The sequence below is a fragment of the Battus philenor genome, unplaced genomic scaffold (genome assembly GCF_028537555.1).
Source record: "Battus philenor isolate CCGP_79_NKW_IND1 unplaced genomic scaffold, ilBatPhil1.0.hap1 SCAF_20, whole genome shotgun sequence".
Classification (NCBI taxonomy): Eukaryota; Metazoa; Arthropoda; class Insecta; order Lepidoptera; family Papilionidae; genus Battus; species Battus philenor.
In genome coordinates, this window is record NW_027181683.1 from 5738645 (window position 1) to 5757652 (window position 19008).

Consider the following 19008-nt stretch of genomic DNA (forward strand, 5'->3'; position numbering starts at 1 on the left):
CAAACTGTAACAGTTGGTTTCTTACAATATTGTCTAGTGTTAAGATACGTTGTAAGACAAGTCATCTTTATAGGTACAACATAAGCAAATTATTTGGTTTCCTGCTCATGATGTCCATTATTTTTTTCTAAACACTCGAATGTCAGATTTAGAAAATTGCAACAACAATGTGATTTTAAACAAAAGATGATTTATAAAAAAAAACTTGTAACAATAAGTACACGAGAAATGCTTTTCATCCATTTGTAAGGTTTGTAAATAATGGTCAATGAAAACAATTAAACATAGGAGAACTGACGCATGTTGTGTAATTTACCACCATTCCTTTACGTAATATACATTGTAAACCAACTCATGTACATCAACTGTGCGTCATTGTTACGTGGAAAAAAAAACATGTATTAAGTGAATTAAGATTTTCTACAGCAAACTATATAAAGATCGAAGATAAGTGCCATGGTTACGAAAATACTACTTTTCCAACAAAAACAATGTAAATTTTTATTACGTACGTACGAAAAACAAAACAAAAATTTATCCAATTAAAACAAAATAAACCATTCAATTAATTTATGAAAAACAAAATTGAAATTGACCATTCTTTTATGAGTCTATAATGGCTTTTGTCGTAAGTCGGCTTTCTTTCACAAAAAATTGGTAAAATAATTTTCACTGTAGCGATTGATATTCGCAGTTGCCGCCTGGGACACTAAAACACATTCCGCGGTCAGGATCCTTTTTAAAAAATCTCCATAGCTTCATCAAACAGACACATCACTTTGGAAATTTCTTAGGAAGTTAAATTTTGTTCGTTGGAGATTTCTATTAAACGGACACTGTCTTCTTCATTAGCAAATTGCAAATCCAGTTGCAATAGTTCTTCATTAGGGAATTACTGGTTTTGCGGGGTTAGCAATTCATTTATATTAGTTGCCATCTTTTATAAATAAAATATAATAAAAAAATTAGATTCGAACCTAAAACCACGCAACCTCGCAAACCTAACGACGCACAGTGAAAATTAGTATATACTGATTAAGCAGCGATGCAAAACGAAACAACGCAAAGCGGGGTATTAGTGAATACCAAGATTTTAACATTGGGAGAACTATATTAAAAATGTTAGAAAAATTTCGTTAGTTGAATAAAATTTTAAATGTTCACTATTTCTCCTTCACGTTACTACGTCAAGAGGCAAAAGACAACGTTACAAATTTGTGTGATTTCTTTTGTTTTTTGGTAGACCAGTGGGTTATTCAAGTCCAGAAACAAGTTTTTTCTTCCCAATAATTATTTTATACAGGCACCTCTACACGATAAATAAGTGTAGTCCCTGTTTATAGAGATTGGTATTTAATAAATAAAAAGTTGTCCACGACTCAAGCAGGAGCAAAGTGCACTCGCTGTAGAAAAAAGCCACTCAAAGTCATTGCATTGTATATAAAATAAGAAATAGTTTATATTTTATTAAGTTTTTATTAATGAAACCATCATAAACTAAATTTAAGACACCAAGATTGTACGTACAGTTTCAAAAGATCACAAAATACTTATAATTTTATCAAAAGTAGTATTGTTTTATATTATCAATTTTGTAGTTTTCCTTTACTCTTCCATCTGCTAAATTTTAACAATACCTGGTTTTACAATATTAGATCCATTACCCGTGCAACGTTATTCCTAACAAAGTACTGATTGACAGATGTATCTGTACACCAATATACTGAGTTCGCTAGGCAAGTTTTCATCAGAAAATTTATCATTTCACTATCTAATGATGAGTTTACATGCATCTGTAAATTTGATGGTTGCTCTTATGTTGATTGCTCCTATCTACCCTTCGACTTTGCAATTTAACACATTCCCTGTCACGTGGGTCATATATTCCCAATGATGAACTTTCCGTTCAAGCAGTTTGGTATTATCATGGTAAAATGAAGAAAAAGTAAATACGCAGTCAATTATTTAACGGAAAGTCTTCCAAAACGATCTGTCTGGGAACGTGTTACACTGATTTTTATTTAATCTATGAATTGGCATGTTATTGCATTGTTTACTGTTGCAAATTTACAATTTTGGTTAACCTCAAACAAAAAAAACAAAAAAAGTACATAGAAAAACACGACGATATGTTTTATGAACCGATAAGGTGATTATAATAGAATAAATACACATGTTATTATATGCATACTTTTTACAAGTTATAACTGTGTAAATCACAATAACCATGTTGCTTTCACGTGTTAATAAAAACACTGTTGAAAGAGATGAGAATTACCACTTTCGGTGAATGAGGTATCCATGTATTCATTTGTTATACGCTATGTACATATAACACACATAGAAATTAATTTATTGCTTAACAATTTTGTTAAGCTAGTGTAGTAAAGAGAGATATTTCTTTATATTATTTATACATTACTTTGAAATTGCCCATGGTATACTTAACGCTATCAATACTTAAATTGTATATTTAAAAATTCTTACATTGTTAACTACATAACTAATGCTTATGATTAACAAAAACTGTATATGTTGCAAGTGTTACAATATGGCTTGGTGTGAGATATTCAAAATGCATATTGTATTTAATTCTTGACCAATCTTCTAAATTTGTAACTAAGCCAAATTTCCCATATCACATTTATTGGTTAAAGAAAAAATGTTTCATTAAGAACAATTAATTACAGGGTTCAACAATGACTGTTTTCAAAGTAGTAATATTACAGGCATGTGATGTTACACTTGGATCACAATAGAATAAATTTTCCTGATTGTTGAATTTTGTAATTAGATTATTTTTAGCATATCATACATGCTATTACCTTACGATTACAAAATTCTTTAATAATTAATCATACTGTAAATTTGTTTCACACAGTTTTTCATAATTATCAAACCTTACTGCTTTACTCAGTTATATAACAAGTGTTTTAAATTAATACTGTCCGATTAAAGGTTATTCACTTAGTATTATTTTTTAAGATTTGTTGTCACTCTTAAAACTAAAAAGTAGGTATCGTAAGTCAAATTTAGATTGTTTTTTGTTTGTATTATCTCAATTCATGATTTTATATCTGATCTTGTTTCAAGTGTACACATTTTGTTATAACGGCATTTAGTATGAGATCTCTTATGTTAGTGATTTTAAATTGATATATTTGTTGAGAAAACCCTTGCTATATGTTTACACATACTATAGTCATGTAATAAAAGCCATTATGGCTAAACACTTTTATATTGAATACTATTAAAGTGCAAACAAAAAAGTGAAGATGGATGAAGATGATTATACAGTTCATCAGACACCACTTTTGTTAGTGTGAGCAAGCATCGAATGTGGCCCCGCGGTGCGTTGGTTAGTTGACAAATCACTTGGTGGTGTCCAGGGCTTCTTCGATGGTCTGGTGCTACAGGCCCGGCATGATGTAGGCGATGTTGTGCAGGGTGTCCTGCAGCAGGCGCGCGGGCGGTGCGATCTCAGGCACAGCGCGCGCCACGCTCAGCAGCGGCGCCAGCGAGCACAGCAGTGTATCCAGAAGCACCGACACAGACCCCGACACCGCGATTTGACCCTGTACACAAGGATACAATTCGCAAACATGTAGTGTAAATCAACTTGCCACATAAAACAACAATTTTGTGTAGTTATACAGCAGTTGTTTAGTGTAGCTTGCTATAAATCATCTTGTTTAACTCATAACCATAATCATTGTGTGAAAATTTACTACAACAATCATGTTAGGTAGCTTATACCCACAATCATCTTTTGTAATTTATACAACCATATTCATTTTGCATTTATTGTCCTTGGCTGCTGTGTGCAGTTTTTAGAGTTTCAATAATTATACAAGATTATGCTTTATTTTAATTTCAATTCACAAAGTCAAATATATGCATTTTATTCAACTACTATTATCTTTTGTTAGCAAAGTGGTTGGCAAACCGCCATTGCCACATGTTCTACATCTTGACTTCCCTTTGCCTTGATACTTCCATCAAATGTTTAGTGTACAGAGCATTATTGCTAAACTTTTTGTGAAACCATAAGTAAATGAATAAATCTCACATCATTCGTAGCTAGCTGTTTCTGAAGAGCATTTTTGACAATACTGTGTTAGCACTGTGTTAGCAATTCATTAAATCAAAATTATTAACTAAGTTGGTGGTGCAATAACCTCATGTTCCTTTAGACGTTCTCCGATAATGGCTAGACTCTCCCCCAGCAGTCGAAGATGAGCAGCCACGTCCACCGCACCGCAGCCCGTTACGCGGTACACGCCAGCAGTCCCTGCGCCACCGGCGGCTGCTTCAGGAGACGCTACAGCCACCGTAGTTGAACTAGCTCCGCTTGTTACAGGCTGTATAGTTTCATATCGGTATTAATAATATATAACACTATATCCTCAAGTTCATAAAGCGGTGGTCGTTTTGTTAGTTACCACGAGTTTATCCATAATTTATTACCATTTAAAGAATATTAAACAGGGCAAAGTTGTATATCAGAACCATGAACATGGCGTAAATAAGCTTCTGTGAGAGACACCCGGGAGACAACCGGGGTTTAGAAGAAAATCTTGTCTGGACAAGAATTAGCTAAAGTGCAGAGAATCAATTTCATATAATAGGAACAAAATTAAATAAAATAATTTTAGTTGTAAGGCACAAAAAAAGTAATAATTTTAAAACTTCAAAACTAATTAAAAAATAATTAATTGGTTAAAATGTTTAACAGTATTGACACCAATCAGTTGTCCAAAGAGTAAAAAACACTACTTTTTAATTTGTACTGTAAGCATAGACAAACTTGGTGAGATTTGCTCGAAAATGTTATGAAACTATTGTAATGTATTAGAATTATAGATTAATATTATTATTGTTAATATTAGTGCAAATTAATTCTTAAGCTTGTTGTTAAGATCCAAATATTTAATATGATATAATACATTAATTTGTTACTAAATTAAAATATACACAAATAGCTATAATTTTTCATTAATTTATTATTATGCAGATTTTCATTATCTACGTCGTTTATATTAGTGATCATATTTTTTAAGTTCCATGATATTGATATTTTTTAAAAACTCACAACTATAGCATTGTGCTGTGTTGATGGTGCAGGCTGGCGAGGTGTTCGATTTGCCGGCGGCCGACCCGGACCAGCGTTTGTAGGAGGACGAATGCCTGCATCAAATAATGATTAAAATTTTTGTAATGCATAATGTTTAATTCGAGCCGGTTAAAGTTGCTTACTTTAATTTTATTCCATATGCACATGTCCTGGAGTCTACACAAAACTAAATTGATTGGTAAACAACTAATTACAATGATGATTCTAATGAAAAGAGCCTACAACAAACCTCAACTAACAAACCAGGTTTCTATTTTATTGTTTACTTTCATAATCATCCTTAATACAGTAATATTAGCAATTCATACAAAGCTTTATTACACTTAAAAATCCTTTACATTACAAAAGGAAATTTAACTTATTTTTATTTAATAAATCTTTTTTTATATTATATGTTCATCTTTAGAAGAGAGAGATAGAAGTAATAAAACAAGAAATCACTTAAATGTAAAGGTCCAAAACAAATAATAACAAAAATGGCTAAATTTTCATTTGTTCATTTTATGTTAAATATATAATTGGTACTCATAGTATAACTACAAAATTAAGTTGATATGTTATTAAACTTAATAACTGAAACAGTGCATATATACACTAATGTCTTTAGTTACTGTTGGTGCCTTTCTGTATCTTGTAAGACTCCATCTAGACGAGTGACATTTGGCAATTAATTTTGCTGTCAAATATTATTTATAAACCAGAATGTTTTCTTAAGTGTATTTAAATATAAAAGTCTGAGCAGAATTATGTTTGTGATAATTATATAATATGAACACTTACTAGGATTAGATATGATTTTGTTAGATGCAGGTTGATTGCTCTGCTCCTTTTGCATAGCAAATCTCTTTGCTTTTCTTTTCCACAGGTACCGTTCATTATATGTTACCTATAATAAAACACTGAATTATGATGATTGTTAGCTTTAACAGCCTCTCAGTGCATAACCTAGCAGAGAGCTTAAAGCATTTCTCTAGATCTCTTCATGGAAACTATGCTGAGAGCCTCCCTTCAGTCTCAGATTTACATTATCTATTTCACCAGTTGCCATTAGATATGCTCAAAAGGTTATTATTTAATTATTGAGGGTAGGTTGACTTTATATAACAAATGGATTTAGTAGCAAAATTTTTCATACAACCTTTAAACTACAGTAATACCCCGCTTTACACAAGGGATACGTTCCAAAGAAATCGCGTTAACTGAAATTCGCGTATAGAGGTTTATGATTAAACATAGTCAAAAATTATTACAAAAATATACAAATCATTATAATCAATCACTTTAATTCTAGGAACACTTTATGCAATACATACTCTTATTTTTTATGGAAAAATACATCTATTGTCTTTTGGGTAATGTTTGGTTTACATTCTTGTAAAATACGTTCATAACACCCAACACTGTTTTTAATTGTTTGACAGATGGTCAAGACACCATAGAGAAGTTGATGACTCATTATATTTATATGCACTCTTTCGCATTATTCGAGGCATTTGAGCGCGAAATTTGCAATTTGCATTATAGTGAAACCGTGTATAACGGGGTTGGGTAAAGCGGGGTATTACTGTATTTTACATTTACAAGAATACTACAATGATTTGTAGTTTTCAATCAAATTTAATATCCTTACATTTGCCCACATTTCTCCAAGCCTCTTTGAAATGGCAGAAAAATCCATATTGGGATTCTGACGTAAAAGATCATTTCTTGCTTCTTTAGCCCACATCATGTATGCTGTAATGCGTGTCTTTCCTAGAAATACAACAATTTTACTAAGAAAATTTTTTAATTTTTATTTTTTATTAATAAGTACTTAAGATATATAGACAAAATTGTCAACAAAAACCTTAAAGAACGTGTTTTTAAGATACCTTTATCTTTTCTCTGTGCTTTGGCTCGTCCAATGACTTTCCCATCCTTTATTATTAATTTCTTCTTATTGCTTTTTTCCATCATATAAAGAGAGTTTGCTGGAGTTCTTGTAGAGCCTTCATCTGATACTGAACTGTCAGATTCCATACTACAAAACAATTTAAAAAATTAAAGCACTACGAAGTAATAATTTTATTATTTGTTAGTGTTGACAATTATTTGAACTTCTTTATTTGTGCTGGTTTATGTCCGCTTGTGAACAAAGATCACCCATTGGTCACAGCCTGCTTCCAGTATCATCTGACAACCTTTACTAGGTTATCTATATCTATAGTAGTACTGGCACATTAAATAAGTTTCCGCTCTTTTCTATTGTGGTTGTAAAAAGGTCAGCTAAGGGAAAAATATTTACAGGCAATAGGAGCCATCTCCTAAACAAAAATATATTAAAAATGTGCTTACCCTCCCTCATACCAATAATGGCAAAAATTTAAATAAAGATGGAAAGACCAGGCCCAATAGCTTTCCTATTGCTGCTGGACCACATTATTATGTGTTATATCAGACACGTCACAAACTTAAAGCCCGGTCGATAGTTAAATATCTAATCTAAATATTTATAGGGCTCTTACAGAATAATAATATTGGTGTTCCTGAGAAAGAAATGATTGCAGCTACTTATTGTTTATAAAGTCTATAATCTAAACCTCTACCTTTCTGCGTTTTCCCCATTATTTTCATAAAAATCAGATTCACTTCCAGAAGCTGTGCCTGCCTCTTCTGATGGCCTCGGAGGCGTCTCTTGATACTCGGTAGGTTCTTCTTGTTTAAAACCTGTGTACGCTTTCACAGGCGTTTGACGTCGAAATCTCGTTTCAATGTCATCAGGGGATTCGAAATCCATTAGTTTTGAACTTTTTTTCCTCACTCTACCGCTACGGGATATGCCAGTGACTTCTAAATCTGCAACGCAAAAATTAAAATCTACACTATTATGCTATTTATGAGCATATTTACTTATATTATAAAAACATTTTTTATACTTTACCGTCTTGCATGGTGGTTTTTGCGAATTAACCTTATATATTTCCTAATGACAATACGTCTGTTTTTGTTACGTTGCCACAGCAATTAACAAACCCAATGACAGATGTCATACGAAATAAAATGCGCTTATTATCGACAGACTATAAAACACAATTACATTCGATTATGACATAACTTAAAATAAGTATATTCAGTGGCGTACCTAGGGGGGGGCGGTGGGTGCGGTCCGCACCGGGCGGCACTTACCTTGAACATATTCATTTCATATTTATTTTCTTTCTTGAATAATAAATTAAAATTCTGTTCCCAACATTGTAATTTTGTTAAGAATTTTTTTAACAATTTCAATCAGTGTCGGTAGTTGCGAAAGAAGCTTCTCAAAATTGAAGTTGATAAAAAATTATTTTCGTTCTACAATGAGTCAATTAAGACTACAAAATCTTGCAATATTGCCAATAGAACAAGAAATTACAAATAATTTTAATTTTGAGAGCATTATACACGATTTTTCTAGTATGAAAGCTAGAAAGAAGAGTAGATATTATATAAATATGTTTACGAGTGCATACACATATGTCTAAAAAAATTTACTGTGTATTAATTAATATTGATTAAATAACTTAATAATTTATTTATGTGTATTAATTTATAAAAAACCACTATTTGATTGACTTATAATAGAAGGGGCGGCAAACTGGAGATCGCCCCGGGCGGCAAAAGTTCTTGGTACACCACTGAGTATATTTCTTCATAATTCAAAATTTTTAACATTTTTAAGGGTTTGTACCATAATTAAATTATAATTAGTGTTACATAAATATGCTACGATACATAATTCGAAAAGGTTATAAATTTTTTATTTAGAATTAAATTTGTGTTAATTATGTGGTCACATTCTGATTTTTTTTATACTACTGTTTTGCTAGTATAGGACAATTTTTAAAATTTAAAATGTCGTAATTTTAAGGTTTCAGCACATGAAGAAATAGCAATTAAGCTAAATCAATTTTTGTGTAGTACTTTATGCCACCAATAACCGGTATCATATAAAAGAACGTTTTACATTATTCCACTAAAATTATCTACATTTTTAATTTCTTGTCAACATACTTCTGCGTATATTATTAAATACGAGAAATCAAAAATAATGATTGTGTTAGCATAGTTTTACAAAACTTTTTTATCGATACGTTTTCGAATTCGTATAGGCACATAATAGATATTGCATTTTGTCATCGTACAAAGAAATTTTGAATTGGAAATTGGCTTACGTAAATAAAAATACCACGGCAACAATCAGTTCTGTATTTACGTTTATACTTTTTCAGAAAACTTAACCTTACATCTGCACATTTTAAAAACCAACATCATAAAGAGCCCTAAAATTGTATTACATTTGTAAATATAGGTACGAAAATAAAAAATAACCGTTGTGTTCAATAAATAATGTTATCCGTCGCCATAAGAACTAAAGTTGATTTTTTTAGATAAACAAAGAAAAAATGTTAAGTATGTTATAATCAATAGCTGCATTTTAATAAGAATAAAAATGTCACTACAACTGCTTTTAAATTCAGGAAAGTTTTCACTATGAAAATCTTGATATAAAATAATTATCTTACTGTATATATTTTAGCAAATTAGGCAAGCACAATGTAACCACAATATGTGTTGTGATGAAGTCAGCTGACGCGCCCTACTATGCTGCCAAAAATAATGGCCGCACATATTATAATGCCAACACCGGTCAAAATTTGATTTGTCTCTAATACAACTTTGCTTTGTAGTTCGTCTTTATCTTTATCAACGTCATCTAAATCATGGTGCACCGCCGAAAGGGCTTTGGCAATTTCTGCATCTGACTTTGCACTGCTTTGAGATGCCGTGACAACCAATCGCTTCAATTCTTTTATTTGGGTTAATATCACATGTTCTTGATGATTTAAATGCTCTGAAACAAAAACAAGCGACATATTTTTTTAGATACTAACATGAGTATGAGAAAAAACTGGAAACCTAACATTTTGAATAATATTCTATTACGATTTAACATTTATTTATAAAACAAGAACCATAGAAAATTACATGTTTTCATATAAGTTATAACTAATGATATACATACCAATTAATGAAGATTGTTTATTGACTAGATTATTTATGTTATCTTGCATTAGTTGAAGGTTTTGTGCAAGTTGTTCCTAAAAATTGACAAACAAAAAACAGATGAATTTTGTAATTTCAAAAATAACTATAAAGAAATGCACTTGACTTGTGATGAGGGTTTCAAAGAAGTTTAAAGAAATACAGTGTAATTCAATGTTATTAAATAAAATACCTGATAAGCGAATTCGGTTTTCATGGCTTCAGTGATATCAGTTCTGTTGGCTGTGCCTCCACCTGCTATGGTATAGAGGACACTTGCACTTCGGGCCATTTGTTGCTCCATCATGTCACGGAATTCCGCCATTTTGAAGCGGTTATTTATCGTTGATCCGGCTATTCCCAGAACTGTACCTAAAAGTGTAAGGTTTTTTTTGTTGCAGAACTATATTTTTGTTACGGATTTAACATGCAAAACACTTTTTTTGTTTTGATTAACTAATCAAAAAGCCGCCATTTAAATAATTAAAAAAATAATAGCAGTTAATAACTAGAATCCTTTCCATGCATTGGCCACCCGTTTTTCTATTTGGTCTTTGAAAGCTATTTGTTGGCCTTAGTATGTGTGTGAGTAAACATATTCTATGTATTCACCTTTTTCTTTTCTTGTCTCCCTCAAAGATCATTACGATGATTGGTCTTGCGATGCCAGTACCCAGCATATTCCCGCGATCTTGACTATTACATAAACTTAAGTATACCTAGTGGAGGGGCCTAACAACTGTGCATCTATCGGTTCGTGGTCACCATTCGAGAATCTTTCGGCCTCTGGCGATCGGATACACGAGCCATGTGCCCCGAACACTTTAGACGAACAATTCTTTGAGCTACGTCGGTGACTTCGGTTCTTCTGCGGATCTAATTTCTTATTCAATCTTGCAGAGAAACACTGAGCTCAAAAATCTCTATTGGTCTCTGGGTGACATAGAGCCTTCCTATAACTACTTCGCCTTCTATTTCGACGTTATGTATGAAAAAGATCCTGTTTTCTCAAAGAACCACTAAATAGCATATAATATAACATGGCAAGGAAAAAGAAAACATACAATGCTTGTTTTCAATGAATACTAAATGTTGGCATAAAATAGTTACTTATGTTAAATATATTTGGTACCTACCAAAAATGGATGCAACAATGTACCAGTACTTATTGCGTTCAGCATGTGCCCTCTCTCGTTCATGACCAAGCTTAACTGCCGCCGACATTGTAGCAAATAATTCTCTTTCCTCCCGTTCAGCATCGGAAAATAAAGTTCGCAATGCCCGTTCTTGGATGATCAACTGGTTTAAAACAGGAAATTGAAACACATAAGAGAAAATATTTTGAAGTATAATAAGTATAGTTGAGATTTGAAAAAAACTGAAAACATCCAAATTGAAAATAATAAAAAAAGAGTACAATCGAAAATGAATTATTATGGAAAATTTGATTAAAAGAGAATTATAAATAGCAAGATTATAAATATTTTATCATTTGGACAATTTGTTCTTCAGTTTACTTATTCCTTCACAGGTGAAGATCATGTGCAACATTAACAACTGTATCTTTTCAGAGTTATCTCTCATGTTCTTTTGATTTTTGGTGGCTTTGCAATAAACATGAAAAGCTAGCCTAAATTATTTTGAGCAAGAATTCTTATTCAAAAATGATAGAAGTAATAATTTATTGAAAAAAACATAAAAATTGAAAAAAAAAAAAGAAAATATATTTGTTACTTAATGTTTAGTCATTATTATAAGGTGTTTAGATTACACAACTTTACACTATCTTAGAAGATTCATATAAGAATTTATATTAATTAGTGTATATACAAATTATTTTAATAGTGTAATACAAGATTTATTATCTTTATCATATTATATTTATCTGAAATAGTCAATCGGGTTTTTGGAAAGGTTGTGGCTAACAGAAAAATATAGTAAAAATGTAACAATTTATGTATATATCATCTGAGTGCTATTTTCTACAAAGTTAAGCCACTGTAGTATGAATTTTTGTCTGTCTTTGAGCATTACCAGCTGTAACATGAAAACTGGAGTGTAATTGAAAATTTGTAGTTAAAGTAATGAAAGAACATCACAGAATGGATTGTTAGCCACTGATATCAAATTAACTTTGATTTATGGGAAACCTGTATAAACAATTAGAGAATTGTTAAGAGACCAACTACATTATAAAGTAGGCTGGGGTTAAATGATTTTTAATATTTTCATTCAAAGAACCTTATGTTCTTCTGTACACAGGTGTAAATATTTATCATCTCCTTTCATTGTGTTCTGCAGTTCTGCATGCAATTCCTTTAAACGAGCTTCAATAGTAGCTAACTCTTTACCAAGTTCTCTTCTCCTTTCTTGAGCATCAATAAATCTTTCCTGTAATTGAAATAAAATTAAGCATAAAAATATTACTATGCACTTTACATATTGATGTTAATACTGCTAGCCTTTTGAATTTTGTGCAGGTTTGTCAAAATTACCTCATTGAGCAAAGTGGTCCATAAACAAGTTTATATTAATAAATGTAGTTAAATCTAATAGTCAGTTTTAAAATTTGATGATATTATTAAACCTCCTTATGAAAATACATAGAGAGTTATAACTATATTACAGCTGTTGAACAGAATAAAGGACACAATCAGCTGGATTTTTGTAAGGATAAGAAGAAAGACAAATGATTATATTGGGCATCAACTATTGTAAAGAAAATTACAGATATTTTTATACATGGCTATTTTGATCTAGGTCTTTGTATTATTAATAGCATAATGTATTTTCTCTTTGGACCACAAGCAATGCCAGTGGTATTTTTCTCTGTAGAGTAATTGACATTATCTATACAATGTAAGCAAATTCCAATGTCTTTATGAGTAATCTAGTAGATAAATTGTGAGTTTTCTGGTATAAAATATGTCTTTATCTTAAATATTTTACAAATATAATTGAGGAATTATGTCTAAAGATTTCAATAAATTATATTTTTTATTTCACCTGTGCTTCTATAACTGTATTCTGAATAGCCATTATTTCTTCCACCCCAGTAAATTTTTCATATTTGGCTACAAGATCTTGAACCTTTTTTGATACGCTAGTATATTTCAACTTTTCTGCAATTTCAGTCATTTTTGTTGCGGGAACGTACTTGGTAATTAACTGGTCGACTTTTTCTCGACTATTTGAACTGATTTGTGCGTAATGTACTTTATCTTTCAGCCGTTCGGCGAGGTGGCGAAGTCGGCCGGCCATGTTACCATATTCAGATGTTATTTTTATTGCAGGTTAACTCTCGCTCATTATTTTAAAGAAATGATATCATTTTGCCTTAGAAGTTACTTGACAGTGGCACTGACATTACGACATTGACTTTGAAACTATACAGATCACGATCAGTTCTATGCATGTTTGGTGTTGCGGTCGCTTCCATTTGACTCTTTCTTCACTAAAAAAAAGTTTTTGAGAAATGTTTAAAGATACTTAATTTTCTAACACAATAGGTTTCAAAAGAAATACTATTTTAGTTCGATTAAAACGGCCAACTACCTTATAATATAAAATCAAATGGGAATCCTAGGACGTCTTGATAACTGGATTCCCTCTTGGATGCTTTTTCACGAGGAATGTTTTACTTTCTTTCCAAGGAAAGTGTACACTATAAAGGTTGAAACAAGGATTGCGTTATCAATTTATGCAGGTTTCCTGGAAAATGATTTAGTTTACTATTTCATGTTAACCCTGTATTGGACTTGTATGACTTTGATGTGTTCTCGCGTTGGTCTTTGAACCATAACTGAAGTCTTTGAATTTCACCGTGGGGTTCAAATGTACACAATACAAAAAATGATTAATGATACTAACAATGTCGTAACATTATTCGAATAATATTAATTAAATTTAATGTACTCTACATTTTTCACATTTTTTAAATTGAGCATTCAGATTTTGGTCTTTTTAAATTTAAAATTGTATCGTAGTAGTAATATCCTAACGTTTTAAAATATTTTCAGACGAGAGCATACCTATCCCCCGATTTACAAGGTACTTGTTTTACACTTTTTCGTTTTTACACGGTTTCCAAATGAGTTTTTTTTTTGTTTTTATCGCACTCTTAAATGGTACTGTGATTGAACACGTGTGCTGTGTACACATTTCACGGGGAAACCCGAGCTTATGTAATGACTTACTGCACACGCACACTGTCTGTATTGCTTCGCATAAAATCAAAGTTTTATCTACGGAAAATTGTATTTGAGTGAAAGTTTCACAGTTTCAGAAAGATTTAATTTTCCATATTCGTAAATTACAAGTGAGTGCATAATTTAGATTATTATTAATAAAAAAAACAATGTTTCCATAATACATTAAATATTTTGACTTATCAATGCATTTTATTTTTATTTCTGTGTACACTTAAAAATATTGAAAAAAATCACAACTGTTAAATAGCAAAATTATGCATTTTCTGCAAGATTTTCGATTTACACAGTTTTGACTTGAAAATCTTTAATTTTCGATTTACACGTTCTACGGTGAAAATCGGGGGATAGGTGTATTATTCACGCTTGGCGCTTAGTAAAAAACCTTCATTATTCTTAAAATTTTCTACGTACTGTCTTTATTTGCCATTTCTGTAACTGGTATAAACTCTCTACCGACTATTACATAGAGAACTTTTAACTATTACATACAATATGCCCTAAGTTTATAGATGTAAAAAAGCCGATTTAAAACGTTTAAAACCAAAAGTGGCGGTTTAAAACCGAAAATAAATCTTTTTAAACGGTTTAAAACTCGCCTACTAAAATATAAGAACAGTGTTTTTACACATCATTATCGACAATACTTGTTCTTGTGTTAGTTACCTATGCAGTTTATACCTATGTAGGTAAGTATATTACATATAAAGTACTATAATTATAAAGAAACAATATTACATTCAATAGATTAAAATATGTACCTAAATCATAAATAAATTGTGGATAGGAGTTTTGACCTTTATTTCCAAGTATTTAAGGTCTACTCAAAGGTCTCTTGACGTCTCTCCGCGTGAGAAGTGCAAGTGTGTGAGTTTGGTTTTAAACCGAATGAAACTGATTGATAAATCTTTTCAAAATAACCAATATAGTTAACTAGGTAATAGTTTTTCAACTTAGCTAGGTAATGTCTACGCTTGGAATAGATAATGTGTTTATATTTAAGAAAAACAAAGTCGTCAACACTAAACGTTTAAAATCGAAAAAAATGGGTTTTTTCGGTTTTAAACGGTTTTTTCGTTTTAAACCGATTGGTTTAATTCGTTTTAAACCGGCCTTACATCTATAGTTACCACCATAATGGAGTTAAAATGAAAAATTTAATCATTATAGTTGTGATAAGTGTCATACCTTAAAATACGACACAATTTAAATTTATATACGACATATATAAGATGTATTATTGTCATTAGAAAAATGTTTAATTTTAATTAATTAATTTCTCTCAGCTCTCGCTTCGTTTTGTAAAGTTTTTCATTTACATTTCAAAATGGGGTTCATATGTGTATATAAGAAGACTAGATAACACAAGGTATATATAAGTATTTGGTGTTATCAATGTGCGCCATTGCATTCTCGTGACATCATCCTTGTATGGCAATGCTGTATATGCCACTGGATTTTATCCACTGGTCGAAATAATGTAGATTTTTAAAAAGTTCTAGGCAAAAATTACTAATCATCTTTAAGTCGCCTAAAAACGCCTATTTAAGATTAATATATCTTCTTAAACAGGCTTTTTTTTAAAATAGGAGACGAAAAAAACATTTGCCACGGCTTATTCAGCCTAATACAAACGAATGTAAGTTACTTTTGTTACTCGTCATTACGAAACACTGTTCACTCGGCAACTTTATAGTATGTTAGAAGTTAATATAGTACTCATTTAACCGCACCTTTTAAGTAAGTGAAAGAGACAGGTGATAATTTTCTAAAGATAAAGATAACTATTCTTTAAAGATGCTTTTACACGCGCCTACTTATCTAAAAGAGGAAAAGAAAAATATTATTTTAAATTCAAAATTATTAAAAACATCGTCATTATCCTAATTGATGTCACTGTATGTTTCTGGGTCTCTAATATCATAAAAATAATTATTATTTAGCCATACTCCATGTTATACTTCATTGTACTTATTTTTGGTTATTTATGACCATGTATTAAATCACAGGTTAAGTAGAAAGTGTGTTAGTACCGTAAAACTTCATTATGATTAACCAATGATACATTTGCAATTTCTATCCATAGCACAGGTCTTAATACTCCTACATATAGAATATTCTGCGTCTATAATACTAAGGCCTGGTGTGATAAATTTTTTTGTACATCGTTGTGCAAGTTCCAAAAAGAAGCGTTGATAGATTAGCTAAAGCTTAGTGGAGTGGTCTAGTTAGTTAATGATATTATATTCCTTTATCTACTGTGAATTAAACATATCACTATTTGTTTAATGTCTTATAATGTAATATTCTGAATGTTGTAAACGTCTCCAATAAGCAGTGGATTTCAATGGTAAATACGGAGTCGCTCAACATGGTGTGGGACTCTTCCTAGGGCCGGTATGTCTTGGAGGTAACAACACGATGTCTAAAGTATAAGTTTGTATATTCGTTTAAGTTTACCCTATATTTATACCGATTTAAAACTATGAAAACAATGTTCAACTAATAAAATCATTAGCCAATAACAAGACGAGAAGTATTGTAGAATGGTCACTCTCCTTCGATGTCTATAAGGAACTACATTTTCGTGGAATTCCTCTTTTCAATGCGCCACTGACGATGGCATAATTTATTTCCTACAAAGGTAGTGAGAAAATCTGTGATAAAAAAATAATCAATAAAAATAAATGTTATAGATATAAAATTATTAATTTAACTTAATAATAAAAGAAAATAAAAATGATACTTTGAAAAAAATACAGATAAACAAAATAATAAAATGAAAATTGTAAAAGAGCAGTAGACGAGGAAATTGTAAAGGAGAAGTGGTAATGTATGGACAGTAATGGAATGAAAGATTATGTGAGGGAAAAAGGAGGGGTGAGAGAAATTAGGAAGGATAAATTAAGAGTGAGGAATTAAAAAGCGTATATATTATTTGAAAAATTGTCCCTGCGTACCCAAGATAGGGGAATACAAGAGGACCCTCAATACCTAGGGCCATAAAAAAGGTATTGCAGGGACTATACTCGGAATTTCTCTAGAAGGTTAAATCGGCAACGGAGGGATTTGCAGAGGAACGAAAGCAACCGAGTCGACCCAGCACAGTGGCCAGCAAAGTTATCAGCCAAAGAGCCAAACATAAACCTTATATAACATAACAATTTTTAAAAAATTCGGACCTAAATCTCCTTGTTAAGTAAACTTTTATTACATTAAAGTAGTACACTAAATTTCATAGTTTATAGATATTTATTAATGCGAACAACAGTGCTTGAATCTCCTTGGCAAGTTTGAAAATCAGATTTGTACGTTGTTTTTAATTTTAGACACGATTCCAGTTTCTCATCAATAAGACAATTTCCCAGTTTTCTCTTGATAATATTAATGCTTCAAAAAGAGTATACGCATATACAGTAAAAGCGAGCTTTTGATAGTAGTTTGAAATTTTCTTTTTATTTATTTTCTCACCAAGTTCTTTTTAACGTAAATATTATTGCAACTTCTATGGTTATATTTGTGCCATAGCCGCGCTTAAGGTGCCAAAGAGCCACATGCAACTTTGGAGCCGCAGTTTGCTAACCATTGGCTTACCGGATTGGCTACTTGAAGTGGCAGTTAGCAGTTACCACAGGGCTTAAAGGTCCGGGAGTGGAGACCACAGATCGGCAAATGTAGTATAGGACGTTCACTCATAAAGTGGTTGTTAAGGTGTTCGGAAAATACTAGACGCAGGTCGTTTCCCACCGGCTTTAATGAAAATCTACAGGTAAGACCAAATTTTTAATCGTTTGTGACCTTTTACTGTATTTATTATTTTGCGTGTACTACTACTGGCTTGCTTTTTTCTAAATAAATAAAAATAAAATATAAATAGATAAACTCTGTTACGTACATCACGGTACAGTGATGGAGTTATTTAAGCTTGAGTAAAGTAAGACATTAATTATTAATGTATTGCTTTTTAGCGAAATAAGCATCAAAGATGGCCGGCCTCTTGCAAAAGAGACCAACCATCAGGAAATAAACAAATCACGATGGTTATGTATCGTTTGTCTATTCACGCCATACTTTATGCTCAAGGTAAACTCGGAGATACATAATCTCGTACAGATAATTCGTTAAGTATGATTAAAGCATCGCCAAATTGTTTTTGTTTATGTATTTATTCATCGTACATGCAATGACGTTGGCACGCTACCGCCATCAGAATTGAACCATCACAAAGCGGCACGACGACCTCGAAGTGACGACGCGATTTAATCGTCGTGGTAGAAAAGACGACCGTTTTGATGTCTTGTGGTTAGCTAACGTGTTAATGATTTGTCGTAATATTATTGTATTTTAAGTACACTTTTAGTAACCAGGCATTTTATTTTAGATATTTTAGGTTATTCAATGTACTAGCTTTTATTGTTAGATTTATTTCCTTAGGTTCACCCTGTTCGGCAGTATTTGTTTTTAATTATGCGTGTCTAACTAAGAAAAATCTAAATTAAGTAAAAATAACTAAAATTTGTTATTACACATAACAATCTAGAAGTAAAACCGTTATTAACCGTAATATGTATGACATGACTATAATCGAAGTAATTTACTAATTAG

At 31.4% G+C, this 19008-nt stretch overlaps 2 protein-coding genes across 2 annotated transcripts; both read right to left on the reverse strand.

Annotated features, from left to right (window-relative positions):
• Window positions 1–1641: 1641 nt before the first annotated feature.
• LOC137922724 (HMG box-containing protein 4) lies at window positions 1642–8136 on the reverse strand. Its single transcript, XM_068765770.1, has 8 exons — window positions 8055–8136; window positions 7720–7969; window positions 7006–7154; window positions 6765–6886; window positions 5915–6020; window positions 5093–5187; window positions 4179–4361; window positions 1642–3575 (listed from the first exon to the last, which is right to left on the reverse strand). Exons 1-8 carry the CDS (start codon window positions 8062–8064, stop codon window positions 3411–3413), a joined length of 1080 nt encoding a protein of 359 aa, XP_068621871.1. The 5' UTR covers window positions 8065–8136; the 3' UTR covers window positions 1642–3410.
• Window positions 8137–9409: 1273 nt separating this feature from the next.
• Window positions 9410–13583, reverse strand: LOC137922788 (intraflagellar transport protein 81-like). The gene is made up of 6 exons (XM_068765855.1): window positions 13202–13583; window positions 12437–12586; window positions 11332–11494; window positions 10389–10567; window positions 10176–10251; window positions 9410–10004 (listed from the first exon to the last, which is right to left on the reverse strand). The coding sequence occupies exons 1-6, from the start codon at window positions 13454–13456 to the stop codon at window positions 9736–9738; spliced, it is 1092 nt and encodes a 363-aa protein (XP_068621956.1). The 5' UTR covers window positions 13457–13583; the 3' UTR covers window positions 9410–9735.
• Window positions 13584–19008: the final 5425 nt, after the last annotated feature.

What these genes read in the sequence shown, in the direction of transcription:
- LOC137922788 (XM_068765855.1), bottom strand. Translation starts at nt 13,456, where the DNA reads ATGGCCGGCCGACTTCGCCACCTCGCCGAACGGCTGAAAGATAAAGTA. An exon ending in CATTGTTGCATCCATTTTTG is followed by an intron (nt 10,568 to 11,331) that starts GTAGGTACCAAA and finishes TTACACTTTTAG; the next exon opens with GTACAGTTCTGGGAATAGCC. An exon ending in TAAACAATCTTCATTAATTG is followed by an intron (nt 10,005 to 10,175) that starts GTATGTATATCA and finishes TTTTTGTTTCAG; the next exon opens with AGCATTTAAATCATCAAGAA.
- LOC137922724 (XM_068765770.1), bottom strand. An exon ending in AGCACAGAGAAAAGATAAAG is followed by an intron (nt 6,887 to 7,005) that starts GTATCTTAAAAA and finishes TTGTATTTCTAG; the next exon opens with GAAAGACACGCATTACAGCA. An exon ending in CACAGCACAATGCTATAGTT is followed by an intron (nt 4,362 to 5,092) that starts GTGAGTTTTTAA and finishes GAAACTATACAG; the next exon opens with CCTGTAACAAGCGGAGCTAG.